This window comes from Ornithorhynchus anatinus, chromosome X1 (genome assembly GCF_004115215.2).
Source record: "Ornithorhynchus anatinus isolate Pmale09 chromosome X1, mOrnAna1.pri.v4, whole genome shotgun sequence".
In the NCBI taxonomy this organism is placed as follows: domain Eukaryota; kingdom Metazoa; phylum Chordata; class Mammalia; order Monotremata; family Ornithorhynchidae; genus Ornithorhynchus; species Ornithorhynchus anatinus.
In genome coordinates this window covers 40,344,667-40,367,786 of record NC_041749.1, presented here as the reverse complement: position 1 = coordinate 40,367,786, position 23,120 = coordinate 40,344,667, and the positions used below count along the sequence as shown (strand labels likewise).

General features: G+C 49.6%; 1 protein-coding gene across 8 annotated transcripts in view; it reads right to left on the bottom strand.

Moving 5' to 3' along the window:
• The window catches only part of SEPTIN8 (septin 8), an 89,022-nt gene that overhangs the window by 3,052 nt on the left and 62,850 nt on the right, over positions 1–23,120 (bottom strand). For 4 of the 8 annotated variants that reach the window (XM_007670282.3, XM_007670283.3, XM_007670284.3 and 1 more), the window contains exons 5-9: positions 22,263–22,424; positions 18,252–18,348; positions 17,498–17,666; positions 16,756–16,888; positions 15,508–15,698 (exon numbers count right to left, since the gene is read on the bottom strand). In XM_007670282.3, coding sequence (XP_007668472.1) covers positions 15,508–15,698; positions 16,756–16,888; positions 17,498–17,666; positions 18,252–18,348; positions 22,263–22,424 — 752 coding nt within the window. Of the gene's footprint in view, positions 1–8,193; positions 11,108–11,127; positions 11,294–15,507; positions 15,699–16,755; positions 16,889–17,497; positions 17,667–18,251; positions 18,349–22,262; positions 22,425–23,120 lie in introns of those variants that run through there. The other 4 variants (XM_007670285.4, XM_016227992.3, XM_007670288.3 and 1 more) reach the window with 3 other exon arrangements.

Here is a 23,120-nt window from a genome sequence, read left to right as displayed (position 1 = left end):
TTACAGGTGGACAGCGCCCAGTTCATCCATTGCAAAGAGTTCGTGGACCACGAACTGAAAAGCGTCCAGCCGTCTAACGCGGTCTACATCTTCAGTCCCGCTCAGAGAGCCGTCCGCAGCCATCAGAGGCCGTCGTTGCCCCCGCCCCATCCGGCCAGGCCCAACCCACCCCCCGCCCCTCTGAGGGTCTTCAAACGCCAGCCGGAGTCCTACCCCTCGGCGGCCAGAGCTCTGGGTGCCATGGAGACCGACGAGTTCTTCGACGGATTCAGACACCTCTATAGCGAGGAGGGCTGGCCGGGGGTGACCGGCGGTCAGACAGACGAGAACGGCGAACGCGGCTCCCCCTGTCCGTCCTTACGGGCCCCCCCGGAGAGAACGGGGCCCAGCTAGGTGACGGTTAATGATAGCAGTTACGTGAGGAATTGAAGCACAGCACCGGCGCAGAGTTAGAGGTTAGGAACCGCCACCTGGATTCCCTCTTACCTTCAGTCGGGGCTACCTCTCCCAGGGACGTGCCAAAGGCCCCACTCGCCCATCCCTCTGCGGTAGCGAGCGCCTCAACTTAGTGCCCTGCTCTCAGCCTCGCTCTGCTCTAGGGATCCCTGCTGAGGAGCGGGCTTAGATCCAACCTTGGGCAACAGAATTAGGTGAACACTCAGGGTCAAACGGGCTCGATCTATTGCGTTGCTGGAAACTCTAAATGCAATGCGTTTCGTGAAACGCCGGACACCGGGACATCATTACCCTCGTCTGGGAGATGACCAAGTCTCTTAGCACTCTTGAGCCGGGGGGGGGGGTGTGGGGGTGTGTGTGTGTGTGTGTGTGTGTGTGTGTGTGTGTGTGTGTGTGTGTTGAGGCGGAGAGAAAAGGCCCCAAGAACACAGCCTCAAAATATGCTACAGAGCCCTTCTAAACTGGATTCATCTCTTACAATGTGCCATAAGAACTCCCACTTGGATTAGTAGCACTGCCTTTTCGGGGCAAGTCCCCTCTAAGCCTGGGAGTCAGAAGGACCCGCGTTTTAATCCCGGCTCGGCCACATGTCTGCTGTGTGATCTTGGGCAAGTCACTTAAATTCTCTGGGCCTCAGTGACCTCACCTATAAAATGGGGATTAGGAGCGTGAGCCCCATGTGGAAGAGGGACTGCATCCAACCTAATCAACTTTTTTCTACCCCAGCACCTAGAACAGTGCTTGGCACATAGTAAGCACTTAACAAGTACCGTCATCATTATTATTATATCCCGCAAAGCCATTTAAAAAATAACCTCTTTTTCTGTGGCGCTGTTTTGCTACTAATGAGCGATTGTTTATTCAGCCTAATTGACATTCTTAAAGGACACTTGGGAGATAGAGCCCAGAGCTATAAAAGGGCTATTTAAGGGGGAGATGAGTGAAGCATATTCAGATGTGCAAAGAGCAATGGATTTTCTTTTTTTTTCCAACCCGCTCCCTCCATGGGAACTGCAGATGGCCCAGCCTGGCACGAACATGCTGGCAAAAGCACCGCTGCCTTCAGGGAGCCCAAATGGCTTCTCTAGAGGGTGGCCCTTTAGTCACCCTGGGAAGTGAAAGCGGAGCGGAAGGCGGTGAACGGACTGGAGCCAGTGGCGGCTGCCATGCTTTCATTGCCAGGATAAGCCACCCCCTCCTCCTCTCCCCTTTCCCCCCTACCCAGCCCCAACCTGAGCTGCTTGCTGGAGGGGCAGCCCGGAGAGGGAAGGCAGACAGGTGCCTGACTCGGACCAGAAAGTCTGCACCATCCCAAAATTGCCGGCCGACTGCTGAGCCAGGGCCTTGGATCGCTATCTATTACATTTCCCGTAGCAGAACGAAGGTGCTTTGCTGCTCCGAGGCAAGACCAAAGGACGTTGCCAGCCCTAAAAACACTGTGAATTTCACGGTCTCCTTTTTCCAAAGAGCTGATCTCGTTTCCGTAGCTTTCGTTCCATAAAGGGACGGATGCTCCGAACCCGTCAGCTCATTTTGGGCGGAGAACGTGTCTGTTAACTCTGTCGTATTGTACTCTTCCAACAGCTTAGTACAGGTAGTCAGCGTTCAATAAATACCATTGATTTGTCTTGCTCGTGGTTCCCATGTCACTGGAGTCAATCGGTGGTATTTACTGAGCACTTACTTGGGGCTGAGCCCTGTACCAAGCATTCTGAGCCTGCCTTCGGGCTAGCTGGGGAAAGCCTGGACCCACAGTTAACCTCCTACTCTGACTGCAGCTCCAAGTAAATGTTAGCTATCGTACGATGTCAGCCTGCAGCTTCCAATAGGCATTTTTTTTATGGTATCTGTTAAGCACTTAGTATGTGTCGAACACTGTTCTAAGTGCTGGGGTAGATGCAAGTTACTTAGGTTGGACGTAATTCCTTTTTTATGGTATTGCTTAAGAGAGCAGTGTGGCCTAGTGGAAACAGCACGGGCCTGGGAGTCTGAAGGACCTGGGTTCTAATGCCATCTCTGCCACTCATCTGTTGTGTGACCTTGGTCAAGTCACTTATCTTATCTGTGCCTCAGTTTCCTCATCTGTAAAATGGGGATTAAGACCGTGAGTCCCATGTGGGTTAGGGCCTGAGGTCCAAACCAATTATATCATATGTTTCCCAGTGCGTAATACAGTGCCTGGCATATAGTAAGCCCTTAAAATACCGCAATTATGCACCAAATACTGTACTAAGCACTTGGGTAAGTTAATTAGGTTGGACACAGTCCTTTTTTTTCATGGTGCTTACTACGTGTCAAACTGTTTTAAGTACTGGATAAGGTACAAGTCAATCAGGTTAGATACAGTCCCTGTCCTGCATGGGAGAGCTCACAGTCTAAGCAGGAGGGAGGAGGATTTAATCCCCATTTTACAGTAGAGGAAACCGAGGCACAGAGAAGTGAACTGATTACCCAAAGTCACCAAGCAAGCAATTGGCAGATATGGGATGAGAACCCAGGTCCTCTGACTGCCAAGCCTGTGCTCTTTCCGCTAGGCCACCCTGCTTCTCATTACTTTGCCACGAAGGGGGTCTATCCTCTGCTTCCCCACAAACTACTATTCCACCCAACAGCAAAATAAGGTGGTGCCCAGGTTTTTGAGAAGCAACATGGCTTAGTGGATAGACCACGGCCCTGGGAGTCAGAAGAACCTGGGTTCTAATACTGCTTCTATCACTTGTCTGCTGTATTACCCTGGGCAAATTGCAAAACTTCTCTGGGCCTTAGTTACCTCATCTGTAGAGTGGGGATTCAGAGCCCCATGTAGGACAGGGACTGTATCCAACCTGATGAATTTGTATCTATGCCACTGCTTAGAACAGTGCATGGCACAAGTATTATTATTATTAGCTCTCTTGAGCCAGGGGTGTGTGCGTGTGTGTGTTGAGGCGGAGAGGAAAGGCCCCAAGAACACAGCCTCGAAATATGCTAGAGAGCCCTTCTAAACTGGATTCACCTCTTACAATAAGAACTCCCACTTGGATCAGTAGCACTGCCTTTTCTGGGCAAGTCCCCTCCAGGCCTGGGAGTCAGAAGGACCCGTGTTCTAACCCCGGCTTGGCCACGTGTCTGCTGTGTGACCTTGGGCAAGTCACTTAAATTCTCTGGGCCTCAGTGACCTCATCTATAAAATGGGGATTAAGAGCGTGAGCCCCATGTGGACCGGGGACTTCATCCAACCTTATTAAGTTTCTACCCCAGCGCTTAGAACAGTGCTTGGCATGTAGTAAGTGCTTAAGTACCATCATTATTATTATTATTGCTGGATCTCCACCAGGTAACAATTGCCTCCTTTCCAACAGCTTCAGGGCATCCCTTAAGACTGTGAGCTCACTGTGGGCAGGGAAGGTGTCTACCAACTCTGTTGTATTCTCCCAAGTGCTTAGTACGGTGCTCTGCGTACAGAAAATGCTCAGGAAATACCACTGATGACCTCTGTGGCACAGGCACAGGCAAGCCAGCTCTGTGTGGGTAAGCTGAGCTGTTGTGTGTGTGTGTGTGTGCTGTCTCTCAATCAGTAGTATTTGACTGCTTTATGTGTGTGTGTGTGTGTGTGTGTGTGTGTGTTTCCAGTAAGAGCAGAGGGGAAGGTAGAATTTTGCTTTGTTGGAAGGTTTCTATCCCAAAACTATCTAGAACCCTCATAGAGATACATAAAGAATGGCCTCTAGACTGTAAACTCCTTGTGGGCAGGGAATATGTCTACCAACTCAGTTATATTATACTCTCCGAAGTGCTTACTACAGTGCTCTGCAAACAAAATGCTCAATAAATACTACTGACTGAAACTGGTGAGGAGAGGAGAAGCAGTGTGGCCCACTGGAAAGAGCATGGGCCTGGGAGTAGGAGGAAATGGGTTCTAATCCCGGTTCTGCCACTTGTCTGCCGCGTGGCCTTGGGCAAATCACTTCACTGGGCCTCAGTTATCTCATCTGTAAAATGGAGATTGAGACTGTGAGCTCCGCGTGGGACAGGGACAGTGTCCAACCTGATCTGCTCGTTTCCACCCCAGTGCTTAGTACAGTGCCTGGCACATATTAAGCGCTTAACAATTGCCATAATTATTATTATTAAAATAGGGTTGAAAACTGTAGGCTCCACATAGGATACGGACTGGGTCCAACCTGATTAGCTTTTTTTTATGGTATTAAGTGCTTACTGTGTTTCAAAAACTGTTCTAAGCACTAGGGCGGTTACAAGTGAATTAGGTTGGACACAGTTCCTTTCCCACAGGAGGTTCCTAGTCTAAGTAAGGGAGAGCAGGAGAACTGAGGCACAGAGAAGTCAAGTGGCTTGCCTAAGGTTACACAGCAAGCAAATGGCAGAGCTGGGATCAGAACCCAGGTCGTCTGACTCCCAGGTCCATACTTTTTCCACTAGGCCATGCTGCTCCTACCCCAGTGCTTAGTAATAAGGATGTAGTAAGCACTTAACAAATACCATAAAAAAAAGTTATCCTGGAGGAACCATCAATTGATGTTTCCACATTTCGAAGGGCAGAGAAATCCAGGTGCGTGGGGCTGGGAGGGGCAATAAACCAGATGTCCCGAACAGAATGCAGTCGTGGGTTCGGTGTGTTTATCACGCCTCTGCCCTGTGTGGTCCCATGGAACCGAATTCCTCCCAACCCTTTCTATGCCGGGTGAGAACTGAGATCCTCTCTCTGGTGATGCAGTTGAGTGGCAGCTGAGCCTTGACAGGCTCCGATTTAATATTCCCCTTTTCAGTCTCCTAATGAATCATTCCTTTGTCAGCCTGTCTTGCCTCCTTGCCAGTGATTCTAGGCAGGCTTACAAGGGTGCCGACAAACAAAAGCAGCTGCCGCTTAACCCTCTCCTCCGGGTGGACGGGAGCGGGGGGCTTAACCCTCTCCTTGGTGGGGTCTTGGGGAAAATCTCGTGCTTTTACTAACTTCCTTCCAGAAGCATAAGGCCCCTGGATCCGCTTTTGCTTTTCCCCTCCTGCCGAGGCAGGCTGCGAAATGGAATCGATCAGTCACTGGTGTTTGAGCGCTTACTGTGTGCAGAGCACTGTACTAAGCGCCCGGAAGAGTACGGTGCAGAAGAGTTGGTAGCAGTGTCTTCACTCAACCAGCTCACCTGAATCGCTGATAACAGGAATTGTAAAGCACTTCCAATGTACCAAGCGCTGAAGTAGATATAATCAACCCTTGGTATTTATTGGGTGCTTACTGTGTGCAGAGCACTGCACTGAGCGCTTAGGAGAGTATGAAACCGCAGAGTCGTACGAAACAGCACATTCCCTGCCCCCCAAGAGAAACCGAAACACCAGCTGTCTGCTGCGGGCCTTGGTAACTTGCATTCCCTCTTCTAGCTCCCAGGCTGGGTCACAGGTGTAACTGGCATCTGCCAACCCAGGGATTGCCAGACCACCTCGCTGCCCCTTTCATGGGGGTTGGGAGCGGTGGTGGGAAGTGAGCCTGCCACAGGATCGGGGACTGAACTGAACAAAGAAGGCTTGTGCTCTGAAAGCCTACCAAGTGACCGCTGCCAAAATCTCTAATCCAGCTGCTCTGTTAACTTCTCATTAACAAGTCAAAACCCAGCACTCATGCCAGTGTATGCAGCAAATAAGTTCTCTCCAATGTGACTTCCAGCTCTTTCTTTTTACCCCCTCTCTCCAGCTCCTGGTCCTGGTGTGTACGGTAACAGCACTGAGAAGCAGCATGGCCCAGTGGCAAGAGCATGGGCTTGGGAGTCAGAGGACATGGGTTCTAATCCCGACTCTGCCACTTGTCCACTGTGTGACCTCGGGCAAGTCACTTAACTTCTCTATGCCTCACTTCCCTCATCTGTAAAATGGGGATTAAGACTGTGAGCCCCATTTGGGACAGGGACTGTGTCCAACCTGATTGCCTCGTATCTACCCCAGCTCTTAGAACAGTGTTTGGCATTTAGTAAGTGCTTAATACCATAATTATTATTTATAGCACTGGGTGTGGGGCCTTCCCTCCCAGGAAAGACAGACCCCACCCCACCCCATTCAGTCCTCATCTTTAGACTTTTCTGACCTTTAGTCATTTCCTGGCTGTGAAGTCCAATCACGTCCATCCCTCACTCCATTTCCAAGCCCACCTCAGGGTGCTAGGCTCTGAAAAATGACTTTATCTCTTCAGGGTGACACATCGCCAGAGTGAGGTGAGAGCAGCTGCTTCTTTCAGCCACTTGAGATGTGTTGCCCTTAATCGGCCTTCTAATTAACATGTTGTTCTGATTCCAGGCGCAGCCACCCAAGAGAACCAAATACCTCAATACTGTGAGTGAAAAGGGAACATAAGGGCCTGGTTTACCTTCTATGGAGTGGTGGGGGTGAGGGCTTGCTGGACAAACTCATGCTCAGACGGTGAGCTCCATTGACACAAACATCCCTCCAGAGAGGCACGGGCAACACTCCACCGCAGCCTCTGATTTGTTTGCGAGGGTTCCCCTATAATTAAAGCCCCCCCTGCCCCGGCCTTGAACCTCCTTGGGCCCAGTGTCCACAGCACTGTGGCCACGGGCCTGTTCGCCATTCCCAGACTGCCGCTCCATACCTGAGCAGTGGAATGTCGTTCTCAGGTTTGTTCACTGAGCGTCACAAGCTGCAGTTATCTGGAAGCACCCCTTCTCTCCCCCTCCCCCTAAAATCCAGAATACAATTGGAACTTCCTCCTCTCTCCTGAACTCCGTTCCCCAAAGTTCCACGCCACTTCTTCTAAACCCATTAAGAGGGCAATATCAATCCTCTGTCTGGCTTCCCGACAAATCGGGTCTTGAACAACCCCTCCTCTGAGGAGAACTGTAGATCAAAAATCCCTCCCCTTGTCCAACTCCTAAACAGACCCCAACTAGACTCACCTTCTGGAGGGGATTAAGGTGACTTTTGTCTTGCCCGACTACCACCTAACAGGCCATCATATTGACCCATCACGGATGCTTGCTGTAATGAGTCTACCTACGCTGTTGTATTGTACTCTCCCCAAGTGCTTTATACATAACTCTGTCCAGAGAAAGCACTCAATGAGAAGCAGCAGGGCACAGTGGCTAGAGCATGGGCCTGGGAGTCAGAGGGTTCTAATCCCCGATCCACCAAGTGTCTTTTGTGTGACCCTGGGCAAGTCACTTCAATTACCTCATCTGTAAAATGGGGATTGAGACTGTGAGCCCTTCGTGGGACAGGGACTGTGTCTAACCCCATTTGCTTGTAGCCATCCCAGTGCTTAGTACAGTGCCTGGAACACAGTAAGAGCTTAACAAATATCAAAACTGTTATTATCATTATTAATAATAAATACCATTGATTGATTGAGTTAGCAAGCCAGTTGGAGTTGGGAAGTGGGCATTGACAATCATGACCTGGAATGTTTGCAGGAGGAAAGAGGCAGGAGAAGTACTTATCCTTCCTAAAAACACATGAGCAGCTTCTGTAGGTATTGGTTATCCAAGTTCATTCCCAGTTCCTCCCTCTACTACCCGAGGAGAAGGTCATGTCCATAGAGCGAATGAGTAACTGAGTGTAAGGGAGGGGCAATATCCCTAACCGGCATTTTGGGGAGCTAAGTGAAGACAGAAGACAGGGAGGTTTCTAGTTCAGCTCACACTCGGATTTTCCAACATGAAAATAAACACAATGCAGGCTGGAGCAGTTATTGCCAGAAACAAAATGAAACAAAAAAAAAACCCAAACCAAACACGAAACTCAAAATAAATGTGAAATTTAATAAGAAATGAGTACAAAGTGAATGGGAAAGCAACAAAAACGGTGTGACGGAATGAAGCGGATTGGGAGAAGAAGTATCTTAACCTTACAAATCAGCAAGTCACAGTCCCTTATGTCAAATTATTCCTATTTTTAACTGCAGACTCTGACACTTGGCTCTCGTATGCATGCACATGCACACACCACACACACACACACAAAAACACACACACACGTGCACGCACATACACACAGCATGCATGCACGTACCCAGAGTCTACAAAATGAGGCATCCAGTCAATGGAGTTTACACGTAACAAATGCTCTTAGTGAAAAATATGGTAGTGAAGCTTAACGTATCAAATGATAGTTACTAGAAATGCCAACCATGTACAGATGTGGCTGTACAAAGGGGTTGGGGGGGAATGATCAAGTTGGAGACACTTCCTTTCTTAATCTATAGGGAGAGATAAGTCTTCAGCTTGGTTTCAGGTTAGTGACACGTCACGTTGGAAGCTTGTTAAATAGAAGGTAAGTTTTTGAGTTTACCTTACGCACCACCAAAGTTAATTTGGTCTCAGTCAAAAATGGAAAACGACGACGGAAGAAGCCCCAAACACAAATATGCTGAAGCAAAATGCTACACAGAGAGGAGCAGACATTCACTAGGTGAGAATGAGCAGTCACGTGTACCAACCACATCACGGAAAGGGTCAGTATGGAGCGTGAGGTGACCTCGGTGGTCCCCTGAATGGAACGTCAACTGGAATTTTGTTACATATGGTTGGAGTATCTTCATCAGAAACATCTGGAACGCGTGCACTCGTGGGCAGCCAATGGGGCTGCTGTCGTTTACATAACAATCCAATTCGTTCACGTCATTCCAGACTTCAATATTGTCCACCTCTGAGGACAAACAATATCGACTGACTCGTCATTAGTCTTTTCAGCCAATCACCATGCAGGATTTCCATCCTGTGAGGAACTACATGCCGTACTATTCAAACAGCTTTTCTACAATAACATATTGGCCCGACACACACGATAGCCTGACGTATATAGCATAGAAGCCTGCTTAACAACTTGGTTTGGCTTTTCTTTACAATACATTTAGCTTAGAGTGGCACTGATTTAGAGTTAACAGATCTCAGCAAACTCTTGAATACATTGGAATACATACTAGCTTAAAGACATCAAGACCCCCCACCCCCCACGCACAGCTGTCTTACATGTATGTACCAAAAGAGTGTTTTATTTTGTTTTCCTCGGGGTCCTCAGAAGTGTTGAGAAACATCGCAACCTCTATTTTTGAGTGATTCCTATAAACCGCAGATGTCTCCCTCAGGAGACGGTTCAACCTGAGCGTTCAGCAAAGATGGTGGGTCCTGGAGTGAAAGCTGAAGGCTCTCCAGTTAACCCCAGACAAACGCCACTTCTGAACTGAGCCGGGGAGAGGTCGTCTCCGCTAGCTTCTTAGTAAAATCATAAAACCAGATCCACGGGAAACTGGGGAAAGCATAATCATCAGATCTGGTTAAGAGGTTTTTGTTTCAGATGATATCAATGAACTGTCCGATGGCCCTTAGTTGGCAGAAAACACCTGAAAAATTCATTCTTCTTATTCTACAGGCACCAAAGTAGGAATGGGTTTAGTTTCCTTTCTAGCTAAAGGTCCATGGAGCTTGACATAGCATCTGAAACATCGTATGGCAGCTGGAGACATACTGGGGAGGACGAGGCAGATTCCTCTCCTTCCATGATGGTCCCGTTCTCCCCCTCAAAGGGAAAGGTTGGAAACTAATGGCTATTCTCAGAAAGTTATTTTGGGGGTTGTTGTATGTGGTTTTTTGGGTTTTTTTTTTTTTAAACAAACAGGTATCTTCATAAATTATTCCAAACTCAATTAGGGGGACAAAATTATGGCTTCAGGGGGAAAACGACCACTGTAATCTTCTAACAGCTATCATTCTTCATTATGCATTTGTAGATGGCTTTGTTATTGCAACCGGATCAGCTTTTAAAAGGGAGGGTCGATTCATTTCCCAAATAACACATCACAAAACAGTAGGTTGACAAATAGAATGACTTCACCTCTATGGTTCATTTAGAGAGCAAGAATTAAAAATTTTCCAAAAGGTGATCCTATTTTATGTTACAATCGTAATAGTAAAGACATGAAAATCTCTGTCATAACAGGTAGTTTATTACCTATCTCTCTCTGCGCAGGTGTAGATATGGAGCGATAGGTTATACATACATGGAACGTTTTTAGAGAAACTTAGTTTTTAAAACAGGGGAAGATTGTTATTTATAAAAATAATAGGAGGGGGTGTTATTCGACTTTATTTGCGCCAAGATGAAAATTTAGAAGTCCCTTTTAAGCTTCTCATTACTGGAATTAATCTGGGGGTTAGAAGAATTAAAAGGAATTTCACTCCGTGTATCTGCTAGTGCATCTGGTAAGTAGCCATCTTGACGCTGAACAATTAAACCCAATGGAGCCGGACTCACGAGGCTTCTTTAAAATCGGACCCATAACTGCTCAATCAATTGATGGTCACACTATAAATGGAAGACCACCCACTGGTTCTGAAAAAAAATAAACCTCGTCAGTGCTACGATTCCCAACATGGGGTTTTGAGTCTCTGCATAGAGAATAAGGGCTGTCCACTTTCTCTGGGGCTGACTCGGGTCGGAGGTGGGGGGCGGGGATAGGGTCGGGGGGCGGTGATCCCCTAACTAGGCCATCAAGGGCTTGGCTGTCAAGTGTTAGGGTGTAAACACTGGAGCTGGTTACTGGCTGTCTCTTTGGATCCACTCACACAATGCTATGACAGAAGGATCACAAGTTGGAAACTCAAGCAACTTAACACATGACAGTAAAAAGTCCATTCTCGACATGTGCGTGCTTTAACTGAAAAATAAAAGCAAAAACAAAAACAAAAACAACAACACCCATTAAAAGATACACACACAGAATCCAACAGAAACAAAATGCGGCAAAGGCGGACAGTGGGAAAGGAGAGTCAGTTTGGGGGTTTTGATGACCGAATAAGAGAATCTGCTTCTGTTTGGGACATCTTGGGCTGAACGTCATGATCTGGTTGGGAGATAGTTTTGCAAGAAAGGGATTATTAATTAATGACTCTTTCACCAAAACGTACAACTAAGCAACGCCGTTTCAAATTCAACTGTCATTGACAAATGATCGAACTGTAACGAGCTTAAGATACGTCGGATATTGGACTGAAGCTGGACTGGCAGGACTCTGTATCCTCTCGCTCAAGCTCTTTTATGTACTGATCCGGGTCGGTTCCACCTTCCTGCCCCCACCCCCACCCCTGGGGTTTTAAATCAGACGGTCTGTTTATCAGCTGGCCCGGCCCCTGTTTGGGACTGCTTGGCTACCACACACCCTCGAGCCTGGGATTTGCTGTGTGACCTCGGGCAAGTCATTTAACTACTCTGTGCCTCAGTTGTCTCGTCTTATGCCGTCAAGTCATCTTCGACCCGTAGCGATGCCATGGACACTTCTCTCCCAGAACACCCCAACTCCATCTGCTATCATTCTGGTAGTTCCCTCATCTGGAAAAATGGAGATTAAGACTGTGAACCCCATAAAGGACAGGGACTGTGTCCAACCTGATTGCCTTGTATCTACCCCAGCACTTACAACAGTGCTGGGCACATAGTAAGTGCTTAACCAATACTATAATTATTATTATTTATTATTTTTCAGCATCTGGCTCCTGCAGCCGAGTCCCATGTCTCTGAAGTGGCTCCTGTGTTTATAGCCACCTGGAAAGGGGACACAAAGGTCCCGGAACAAACTGTGGGGAAGAGGTTCCCTGGGAATTTGTTTAGCTTGTTATGGGCAAGGAATATGTCTGTTTACTATGATGTTGTACTCTCCCAAGCACTTAGTACAGTGCTCTGCACACAGTAAGTACTCAATAAATATGAATGACTGACTTACTGACAGATGGATTTCTTCTAATGGTCCCACATGATGCCATTATGTTACTTTGCACAACCTGCATAAGGCAAGTAACATAACATACACCTGTGATTTCCATCAGGAAAGAAGCTTCTAAGTGCCTCTGAAAGCCTTCAGTGGCCACTCCACTTCCCCAGTATTCCCAGTTCCCCTGTAATTCCCCTGGAGGTGACCTGCCGGGGTCCCAGGCAAGCCAGATGTTTCAACAGCGCCCCGGGCCCTCCAGCCAAACTCAGAGCCCGTAGACCTGGGCCCCAAAGTAGAACTGCAGAGGGTGGCCTGCTAGGAGCAGCCATTTCTACTGGTCAAACTGACTCAAGCTTTCCGCCATGTCCGATGACTCTCAAAAAATGGAGGTGTGCAGAGGTCTGACCCAGCTCTGAGAAGCAGAGAAGCACAGCCAACTCAGGAAAAAGGCAATTGGGAACAAAGCACTGCCAGGCCAAAAAAAAAAAAGAAAAGAGAGAAAGAAAGAGAGAGAGAGAGCGCGCAAAAAGAAGCAGCCTATTTTGCTCGGATCCAGCAGAGGTCGAGGTAGTCGCCTCAGTTTCCCTCCTCTCTGGGAGCTCTGTGGCCAAAGGAGCTCCCTCAGCCTCAACACTTGGCTGGAGACAGCCAATGGGCAATGCCCTTACTTAGCATAACCCGCTCCACCGTCGGCCTCTTCCTTCAGAGACTAAAGCTCCACAGGCATGGGAGTGGCTGGGTTGGGAGGCCTGTGTTGGGCTTCCAGCTTTGAATTTAATTTCCTTTCATTAAAAGGGACCCACCAGACCCCATCTCTTCCCTAACCCCTCCCCTGGGCACATCCTCAGCCTCCGGGGCATAAAGTCTTCCCGCCCTCATGGAATCCTGTCTCTGGGACTTTTGCACAGAGTGTTTACCCTTGATGTTTAAATCAAGCTCGAGGCTGAGCTGTGATTTCCCATTTCCAATTCACTCTTGGAATTGCCATTTTTCCTAGTGGATTTACTAATAAATTTGGAATTTAGTAGTAAAAGACTCAGGGCAAAAACCAGATTAAAAAGATGCCTAATAGCTCTCTAAGCACTCCACTGTCTCAGCTGCCAGTAATGCCAAAGGACAGAGTGGCAAGTGGAAACCCTTTCACTGGGGGGAAAGAAATCTTACTGTTGAAAACAGGTGTTGGGTTAACATACACAAAAAACAAACCGAGCTAAAACAGAACCAAAATTCAACACCCGTAGAAGGTTGAAGGCAGGGCAAGTAGCCAGAATAAAGGCCAGAGAGAATGAGACTGTGAAATTCTCAAGACAAAAAGGGATTTGTACCGGTTGTGGGTTTTGGTTTTTTTTCAATAAGCCTTTCCTAGCCCTTTTAAGCATCTCACTAGGAGAACTTAAGACTTCCTCAGGCTTAAACGAGAAAGGTGTCCCCTAACAGCAGTAGGAGAAAGACCTGTAGGCATAATTCTGGGCAGAGAAAGCTACCAAGGCCTAGTTGGGGGGAAGGGAGATCCTGGTGTGTTTTTGACAGAAGCCTATCTCGAGTGTGGGTGCCAAGGGAAAACAGCTCCCATGAGCAGTATCTCATTCACCCTCCAGACTTGCCCACCAAGCTGGTGGTGAAAGGGCAGATCTCTGGGTCTTTAAGAGACACCACTGATGGACTGATTGATCGGCACCAAACCATCACCTTGAATTAGGGTCTAATTGAGTTTTAAGTTCCATCTCGCTGCTCCCCATCACCGCTACACTTAGCATCTTCACCCTTCATCCCCCAATCCAGAGGGTAGAAGGGTTGAGAAGTCAAGATTGTGGTTCCATGTCAGCCCAGGAGGAGGTCCCAGCTAGGCCCTGGGTAGACACCTGATCTCTGGAAGGGAGTTTCAGGAATGCTCCAGTATTAAAACTCTTCTAAGGAGGAAGAGGCAGCATGGCTTGGTGGAAAAAGCATGGAACTGGGAGACTGGAGTTCCAGGATCTATCCACAGCTCTGCTCCTAGTCTGCTGAGTGACCTTGTGCAAGTCCCTTAGTCCCTCTGGGCTTTGATTTCCCCATCTGTAAAGAGGGCCTGCTCTACTTTTTAGATTTTGTGGGCAAGGATTGTATCTCTTCTGCTTATCTTGTATCTACCCTAGTCTTTAGCCCAGTTCTCAGTAAGTACTTAATAAACACCTGACCCTGTGGATGAAGAGAGAAGCAGTTGTAGCCTAATGGAAAGAGCTCAGGACTGGGTTCTAACCCCAGCTCCTACACTTGCCTATTGTGTGGCCTTCAGCAAGTCACTTAACTTCTCAGTTCCTCAGATTTCTCAACTGTACAATGGGGATTAAATGCCTATCCCTGCTCCTACTTAGACTGTGAGCCCTACATGAGACAGGGACTGTGTCTCAACTGAATATCTTGCATCTATCCCAGCAATATGATCAGAGCTTGGCACGTAGTAAGTGCTTAACAAATACCATGATTATTTTCCCCGCTCTTCCTCTGTTTTATGAAAGGTATTTGTATTGCTGCCCTGCAGTGTTTCACTGGGACTAATCCTGAGAACTAAAGTTCACCCAGGCCTCCGCTCAACCGATTTCCCTGAAAAGACTCTGTCTCTCCTTGCAGCACCCAAAGAGTGCCCGTGATTTCTAGGCACGCTCCTGCCCTCCTATCCCGCCACACCCTGACAGATTGTAAGATCCTTGAGGGCAGAAATCATGATGTCTACTAACTCTATTTCATTGTACTCTTCCAAGTGCTTAATATAATGCTTTGTGCCCAGAAAGCACTCAAACACCACTGATTGATTCTCTCCAACTCTCTGCCCAAGAGGGACCAGATGAATTCTCCTGTGGAAGCTTCTGTCTGCCCGAGACAACAAGTCTCAGGGTCCATAGGTCAGAGACCCAGCCATAGCCAGTGCTTCTCCTCCTCTTGAGACTGCTGCTGATCTTGTTCCTCCTTCCACCACCCACTTTCCCCGACTCAGGTTCAGAAAAACCTTGGGGACCAGTGAAGGTGGCTGCAGGGGGAGCTCTGTGGCCTCCTCTTCGCCTACCCCTCTTTAGTGGCCCGGTAAGGCAGGGGAAGGTCCTTCCACCCATGGGGCTATGGAACAAGCCCAGCTTCTCCAGAAGCACCCTAGGTAGAGGGCCCAGGGAGGAGAACCCAGGGGCCATTCCACTTCTAATATTTTCTGCCATTCACCCCTTTAGGAACCATTAAGGCAAAGATCTCTGTTGTCTACAGAAGCAAATCTAGGCAGAAAAAGAGGGTTTAAAAAGGATGAACCAGATGAGGGGGATCCAAAGCCCTAAAGGGTATGTGCATTACACCCAGAAGAGCCAAAAGTCCATTCTACTTACTTTTTCTTGTCTTTGTCCTTTTTCAGGGGCTGCTGGGAGGTGGCTTGCAGGGACTGAGATTGCAGGGTTTCCACGGCCACTTTCCGCCGGTTGAAAGCGTTCATCTCCTCCTCCAGCTCCCTTCTCTTCTCCTCCACCTTCCTCTTCTCCTCCTGGTGTATCCTCTTTAGGTGCTCAAACTTCTCGTGGAGCTGGAGGGAAGAACCCGCAGGCAGTGGAGGTGCCGGCCCTCCCGACCGTCCCTCACCCTACAGCCCCCTCGGTCGATGGGGGACTGGACTGTAAGTTTGTTGTGGGCAGGGAATTTAATAATAATAATAATTATGGCATTTGTTAAGAGCTTACTATGTGTTGAGCACTGTTCTAAGTGCTGGGGTAGATACAGGGTAATCAGATTGTCCCACGTGGGGCTCACATTTTTTAATCCCCATTTTTACAGATGAGGTAACTGAAGCACAGAAAAAGTAAGTAACTTGCCCAAGGTCACACAGCAGATAAGTGGCAGAGCCAGGATTAGAACCCATGACCTCTGATTCCCAAGCCCGTGCTCTTTCCACTAAACCACGCTGCATCATACTGTTCTGTTATACTCTCCCACGCACTTAGGACAGTGCTCTGCACACGGTAAGCATTCGATTCATTCACTCAATCATCTTTTTTTGAGTGCTTAAGCTGTAAGCTGGACTGTAAACTTGTTGTAGCCAGGAAATGTGTCTATAACAATAATAATAATAATGGTACTTGTTAAGCGCTTACTATGTGCCAAGCACTGTTCTAAGCACTGGGGTAAATTCAAGGTAATAGGTTTCCCACATGGGGCACACAGTCTTAATCCTCATTTTACTGATAAGGTAACTGAGACACAGAGAAGTTAAGTGGTTTCCCCAAGGTCACAGAGCAGACAAGTGGCAGAGCTGGGATTAGAACCCACATTCTCTGACTCCCAAGCCCGTGCTCTTGTCATTAAGCCATGCTGTTTCTCTTATATTGTACTCTCCCAAGCGCTTAGTAGGGTGCTCTGCACACAACAAGCACTCAATAAATATGATTGAATGAATGAATTAATGACTCTCAGGCATCTCCCGGGGAAAGCAGCTGGCCTCACCCTTGAGCAAGGGGTTCCGTCTGGGCTCGGGGCAACCATCAGGATTCGGTCCCCTGGGGCCAGCTCGGCCTAGCTTGTGGGGAGCCCTCCCTCACCCCTACAGCACCAACCTTCCAACCCACCCCTCCACCCCCGGCACTCACCTCCCTCTCCTTCTCCTTCAGCTCCGACTCAGTCTCTTTCACTTTGTTGACAAACATTTGCCTCATTTCCTCCTCCTTCCGCTGCAGCTCCCCGAGAAACTCTTTCCTCTTCGTCTCATATGTCTCTTGGAGGCTGGACCGGCCCGGCCCAAGAGAAAGGGAGAGAGGGTAGGGGAGAGGGCGGGAGGGAGGGATAGGAAGGAACAGGATGGATGAAAAAGTTGAAATTTGTTTTGCCTGTGGGGATAGGGGCCATATGTCAGTCTCTACGGGGGTAGTGATCCACTAGCTTACTATCCGCTATTTTACAATCCGCTAGATTCTAAATTCCTGGAGGGTGGGGATCACATCTACTATCTCTATTGTTCTCTTCCAAGATCTTTGCAGAGTAAGCACTCCATAAATACCATTGATTGACTAATCAAGGGGGCACCTCCTGGGTGTTTCAGTGGCTCCTTCAGGCTGGTTTAAGAGCCCCACTGCCTTCACAGTGAGGCTCCCCTCCCTGAACCCCCTGTGTGAATACCAAGCCACCCCAACTTTTGCCTGAGGCAAGCACAGTTACGGGGGCAGGGCAGTTGGGGTTAAGGTGGCCGTCTGTCCGGTTTTATTCCTGATGGTCGGGTTTTCTCTCAATGGCTAGAACAGCATCCTTATGCACGTCTTCGGCCCCCACCCGGCCTGGAGGCAGGGGGTTGGCCCAGGTGACTTCCTGACCTCCCTCCCAGACTCAGTGAGTCACCTGAACGGCTGGTTGTCCGGGTCGGTGTCCTTGAAGCCCATCTCCTCCAGCTTGCAACGCCGGTAGAGCTCGTAGTGGCGGGTGTGGGTCTGTTCACGCAGATCTTCCATGTTCACCCGGATCAGCATCTCCCGCAGCTTCACAAAGTCACAGTGACTCTCGTTCTCCACTGGGGGAGAGGGGAGGTGGAGACAAGGGGTGGCACTCAGCGGGGCCGGAGAGCAAAGGGTGGGCCGTGAGGAGTGAAGAGTTGTGGGAACTTTCCCGTCACGGTGCCTGTCTTAATTTTGGTATTTGTTATGTGCTAACTGTGTGCCCAGCACTGAACCAAGCACTGGGGTAGATGTAAGTAAATCGGGTTGGACATAGTCGCTGTCCCGCTTGGGGCTTACAGTCTTAATCCCCATTTTACAGAAGAGGGAACTGAGGCAGAGAGAAGTGAAGTGACTTGCCCAAAGTCACGCAGCAGACCAGTGGTGGAGCCAGGATTAGAACCCAGGTCCTTCTGTCTTCCCAGGGTGCCGCAAAGAATGTCCTCTTGCTAATTCCGGACGTCTCTCTGCCGAACTCACCCAGGGCTGCCCCATCGCCAGATTCAGGCAATGCCCAGAAAAATGTTGGCTGAGTTCAGGAGGGTTCCCTTCTCCCAAACTGGGGGGTGGTGCAGAGAGGGTGGGTGGGACTGGGGAAGCGGAGTGGGATTGTGAGGAGGGGTCCGGTCTCCCTCCACCTCCCTGTTGCTGGCCCCACTCACCTTGAACGACCCCCCACGGGTACTGTCGAGCCCGCACCAGTTTGTTCCCGACTTTTACCTCTTCTGTGCTGCCGACCACGGCGAAAGGTAGATGAGCCTAGAATGCGATAGGGGCCGCGTGAGCGGCACGGACACGTGGATGAGTCCCCCGGGCCTCTTTGGTGGGTGGACCAAGTCGAGGGGCTCTGGAGAGTAGCAGCCTATCTGGGGAGTGGCAGGAACCCACTCTCCCACCTGTGGACCACCCCACCACCGGGGCCTTGAATCAACACAACTCCACCTTCATTCTCCCCGACTCCATCCGCCATGGCTGGCAGGGCTGGGGCAATCCCAAAACTGAGGTCTTTGCCCTAGTGCCTGGAGGTCTGGCTGCTGGGTACAAGCTGACAGAGGGAAAGGGGGTGATCAATGCCCTTAGACCTGTTTGGATGGTCTGTCAGTGGGGAGACTGTCAGGGGCCTAGGGCTGGGGGCAAGGAGAGACAGTCAGGTGGGTTGAGGAGGAAGAATGAAACATCTTTGAGGTCGGGGAATGTGCGCCTTGCTATCGTCATACTCTCTCAAGTGCTCTGTACAAGATCTACCCTTTAGTAAGTGCTCAGTAAATGTTATTGATCGATTGTAAGCTCCCCTCTCTAGTCTGTAAGAGCCTTATGGTTAGGAAATGTACCTAATTTTGTGGCACTGTACTCCCCCAAGGGTTTAGAATGGTTTCATGCACGCAGTAAATGCTCAGAAAATACCAGTTTGTAGGAGCATAGCCTAATGGATAGAGCACGGGCCTGGGAGCCAGAAGGACCTGGGTTCTAATCCTGGCTCTGCCACTTGTCTGCTGTGTGATCTTGGGAAAGTCACTTAATCAATCGTATTCTCTGGTCCTCAGTTATCTCATCTGTAAAATGGGGATTAAGACTGTGAGCCCCATGTGGGAGAGGGACTGTGTCCAATCCAATTTGCTTGAATTCACCCCAGTGCTTATTGCAGTACCTGGCACGTAATAAGCTTTCAACGAATACCGCAATTATTATTAGGAAATCACAGGGCTGGGATGAATGATTGAAGCAGCAGAGGCAGGATAAGAATGCAGGTCTTTGGACTTCCGGTACCATGTTCTATCTACTAGGCTATACTGCTTCTCACGGGCCATGCTGCTTCTCATGCAGCACATTATTATCATTGTTATTATTAATAATGTTACTATTATTTTTATTATTGTTCCCCTTCCCCTTCCTAGCAGGCCACTGGGCTGCATATGTCTGAGGATTCTGCTGCTTGAGAGGACCTTGGCCTTTTATCCCCTCCCCACCACTGACCTTCCCTTATGCAGCCACACAAACCACCTAACTGGAAAAGCTGAGGGAGAATCTGGAACGACGAGTGGAAGGGAAACAGATGGAAAGCTCAAAGATGCCTTCTTGGGAGCCCTTTGATCCCCAAACCTATTTCTTTACCTCTTCAGTTTTCCCCACTTTATCCCAGGAGCCCATTGTTGAAATAGCCAAGGCCACCAAACCCCTTACATCCGGGCGACTGTCCCCCGTTCCTGGATACAGACTGAAAGCTCCCTGAGGGCAGGGACCGTGTCTACCAACTCTACTGTACTCTTCCAAGTGAGCGTGTTGTGGGCAGGAAATGTTTCTGTTTATTGTTGTAATGTACTCTCCCAAGCTCTTAGTATAGTGCTCTGCACACGGGAAGTGCTCAATAAATACGACTGAATGAATATATGAAGTGCTTAATACAATACCCTGTCAATTGAAGGATTTATTGAGCATGTACTGTGTGCTGAGCACTCCACAAAGCAACAATAAATACCACAGACTGAATGACTGATGAATCAGACAGTGAGATTAGAAGGCTGGGACATAGGCCTCCTCACTTTAGAGCAATTTGATGCTCCGTTCAAGCGTCCCTGAGGGCAGCCTCTCTCTGGTCAGGACCCCTGTGAGACAGGACACAGAATCTGTCCGGTTTTTAGCCGGGCTGGCCCTGTCCCAGGTCAGACATGATGCCTCACGTCACCCAGCCTCCTCCCTTCTCGGGTGTCCGTCGCCAATTCTCACGGCCTGGAAGCGACCCCCATCCTTGGGGACCTGGGAGGGGAGGGTAGCAGTTCTGGAGCCGGTTAGGTTCTGTAACTTTTTGCAAAATACCTCATTTCCTTTATGGCACAATTACATGACGTTCCACAACCTATGGATCGCACCTCTTTTGCTTCCAGGTTGGTGAGGGGTAGGTGAGCTCCTAGACAGCCTGGTGCTTATAACAGTAATCATAAATAATAATGATAATCATGATAATGATATTCTTTAAGCACTTACTATGTGCCAGGCACTATTCTAAGCACTGAGGTAGATACAAGATAATCGGATTGGACACACATTAGCACATTAATGTCCCACATAGGGCTCACAGTCTTAATCCCCATTTTACAGATGAGGGAACGGAGGCCCAGAGAAGTTAAGTGACTTGCTCAAGATCACACAGCAGACAAGTGGTGGAGGTGGGACTGAACACGGCCTTCTGACCCTCAGTGTTTCTGAGAGCTGCAGTGGCCATCCTTCGCAACTTGGGCAGGGGCTGGGGAGGCGGGGAGAGGGGGAATGACTTCAAGAGAAGGGCAGGGTTGGGACCCTGCTGTTGGGGTTGGTGTCCTGGAGGCGTGATGATCTCCATCGTGAATACCCACTTCCACAAGGCTGGTGATTGTTTCACGGCCTGATTAACTTGTAACTACTCCAGTTTAGAACAGTGCTTGATACAGAATAAGCGCTTAACAAATACCATCAAAGAAATCTTTCAAGTCCCAGCAACTGCCACCCTGGGCTGCACCCAAAGAGGCCCAGGAACCCGGCAGTCCTGGGTGAGCCATCCTCTGGGTGAGCCATCCTCCGTCCGCGCCTCTGGAAGGCTTCCTTCCCTGGGAGGCCAGGACCGGGGATGGGGCAGGGAGCAGAGTATGGCCTGGCTCATTTGGGAAGCTGGGCCGCAGCCAGACGGCAACGGGGCTTCTTGTGGGTGGTGGGAAGAAGGACAGAACACGGACCCTGTTTTCTGGTCAGGACTTAAAGGGGCTCAGTCTGCCGGCTGGCGAAGCGTGCCTACTCCCTCGTCTTCCCCGCTAGCCCTCTGGCATTGCGGCCCTGGCCCACTGGGCTCTTTCCCTGAAAAAAAACTTGATTAAAGCTTCTGTGCTCCTCTTTCCAGCTCCTGCTCTCAGACTGCTGTCTCTTTCCCTGCTGAAGAAACCCGGGAAGGACCCCGGCAGACTCTGTGATGTCTGTCTCTCCCTCTGGACTGTAAATTTGTTGTGGGCAGGGAATGTGTCTACCAACTTTGCTATATTATACTCTCCCAAGTGCTTAGTACAGCACTCTGCCCAGGGTAAAGCACTCAATAAATTTGATTAACTGATTGATTGTAACATTCACAAGCCAAACACCTGATTTAGGCCCTCCATCTCCCCCCTTCTTCTCGATGTTCCCTGGGATGGCAGATGTGTCCAGTGATCCACACCCTAGACTCCACCCAGCTCCACACAACCAGGAGACGGGGTGCTGAGGGGGAGGTGGCCTCAAGTATCTGCATGAATCGAGAGCTTGGACCTGAGCACGGGACAGCCCAAGGGTCAGTGAGAGGGAGGCTGGAAGAGTTTGGTCTTTCTCTTTTCCCCAGACCTGCTCCGGGCCATGGCCCTTGAGGGTAGGGAAGAGAGGGACTGAGCTGGTGGAACTGAAGCCACAACCTCATCACCCCTTGCCCACATTATCCCTCTGCCCTCGGGTTACAAAGCTCTAATGCCCAATCAAGAGCCAGTCACATGTGGCCACTGAGCCCTCACCCCAAACTACTTGCTGTGCCAGCCATCTGGGGCACCCCACTGTGTGTCAATCAATGGTGTGAGGCTGTCGGGCACCTCTGGCCCCAACATTTGCTCCTCATCAGGCCGGGCCATCATTGGCCAACCAAGACATGCCAATCCCCTGACCGAGTGGGCGGGCTGATGACTCACATTCATGACGGCATTGATCTCTGCTACCGTCTCATCGTCCGTGGGGAACTGGTAGATCTGGACACCGTTGCTGACCAGCTCACCCATGATCTTGATCTTGAACTTGTGCAACTCGCTCTTGGAAATGGTGTCGGCCTTGGCGATGATGGGGATGATGTTCACCTGCAGTGGGAGGGAAAGAGGGAGGGTGACTGTGGGGCTCCCCGGTTCAACGGGATTGGGAAAGAGCCAGCAAGTGGACCAGCAGGGTGGAGACCAACTGCCTTCTCCTCCGAACTGGCCTGTCTCCATCTCTGGAGATCTCCCAGGAACTAACTTGTCCTCTGCGAGGGGCCTAGGGAACGAAACTCTCACCCACAGCCTCTGGGAAAATTTTCACACGGCAATGTGAATTTTTCTCTCTGGCTCCCCAGCAAAAAAACCTTTTTATGCACCATTGTCTCCAATCTGAAAGGGTCAGTTTTCTTCCTCCTTCTGCAGTGCCCATGCCTGGTCAAACCACCGCCATTCCCGCTTTCCAATCTGGGCCCCGGTCAACCAAAACACCCCGGTGTCTAGAGGCTGGAGAGGGGAGTGACGGCATGGAGTAGGGGGGGAACGTGAACTCCAGACCTCAGCCCCGTCCTCCCTACTAGGCTTTGAGAACACTATCACCATTGTTTCCCTTTCCAGGCCTCCGGAGAGCTACCTGGCAACCTCTCTCCTCCACCCCACCCCACCCCGCCCCAGACAGAGAGAAAACAGAGAGGGGGAGGGAGGGAGGCCTGGGAACGGGAAGTCCTGGGAGGAGCAGAAGCTGGGTTGCCTTTGGCCCCAGCGCCTGGGAGAGCGACGTCGGCGCCACAGATAACCATCGCC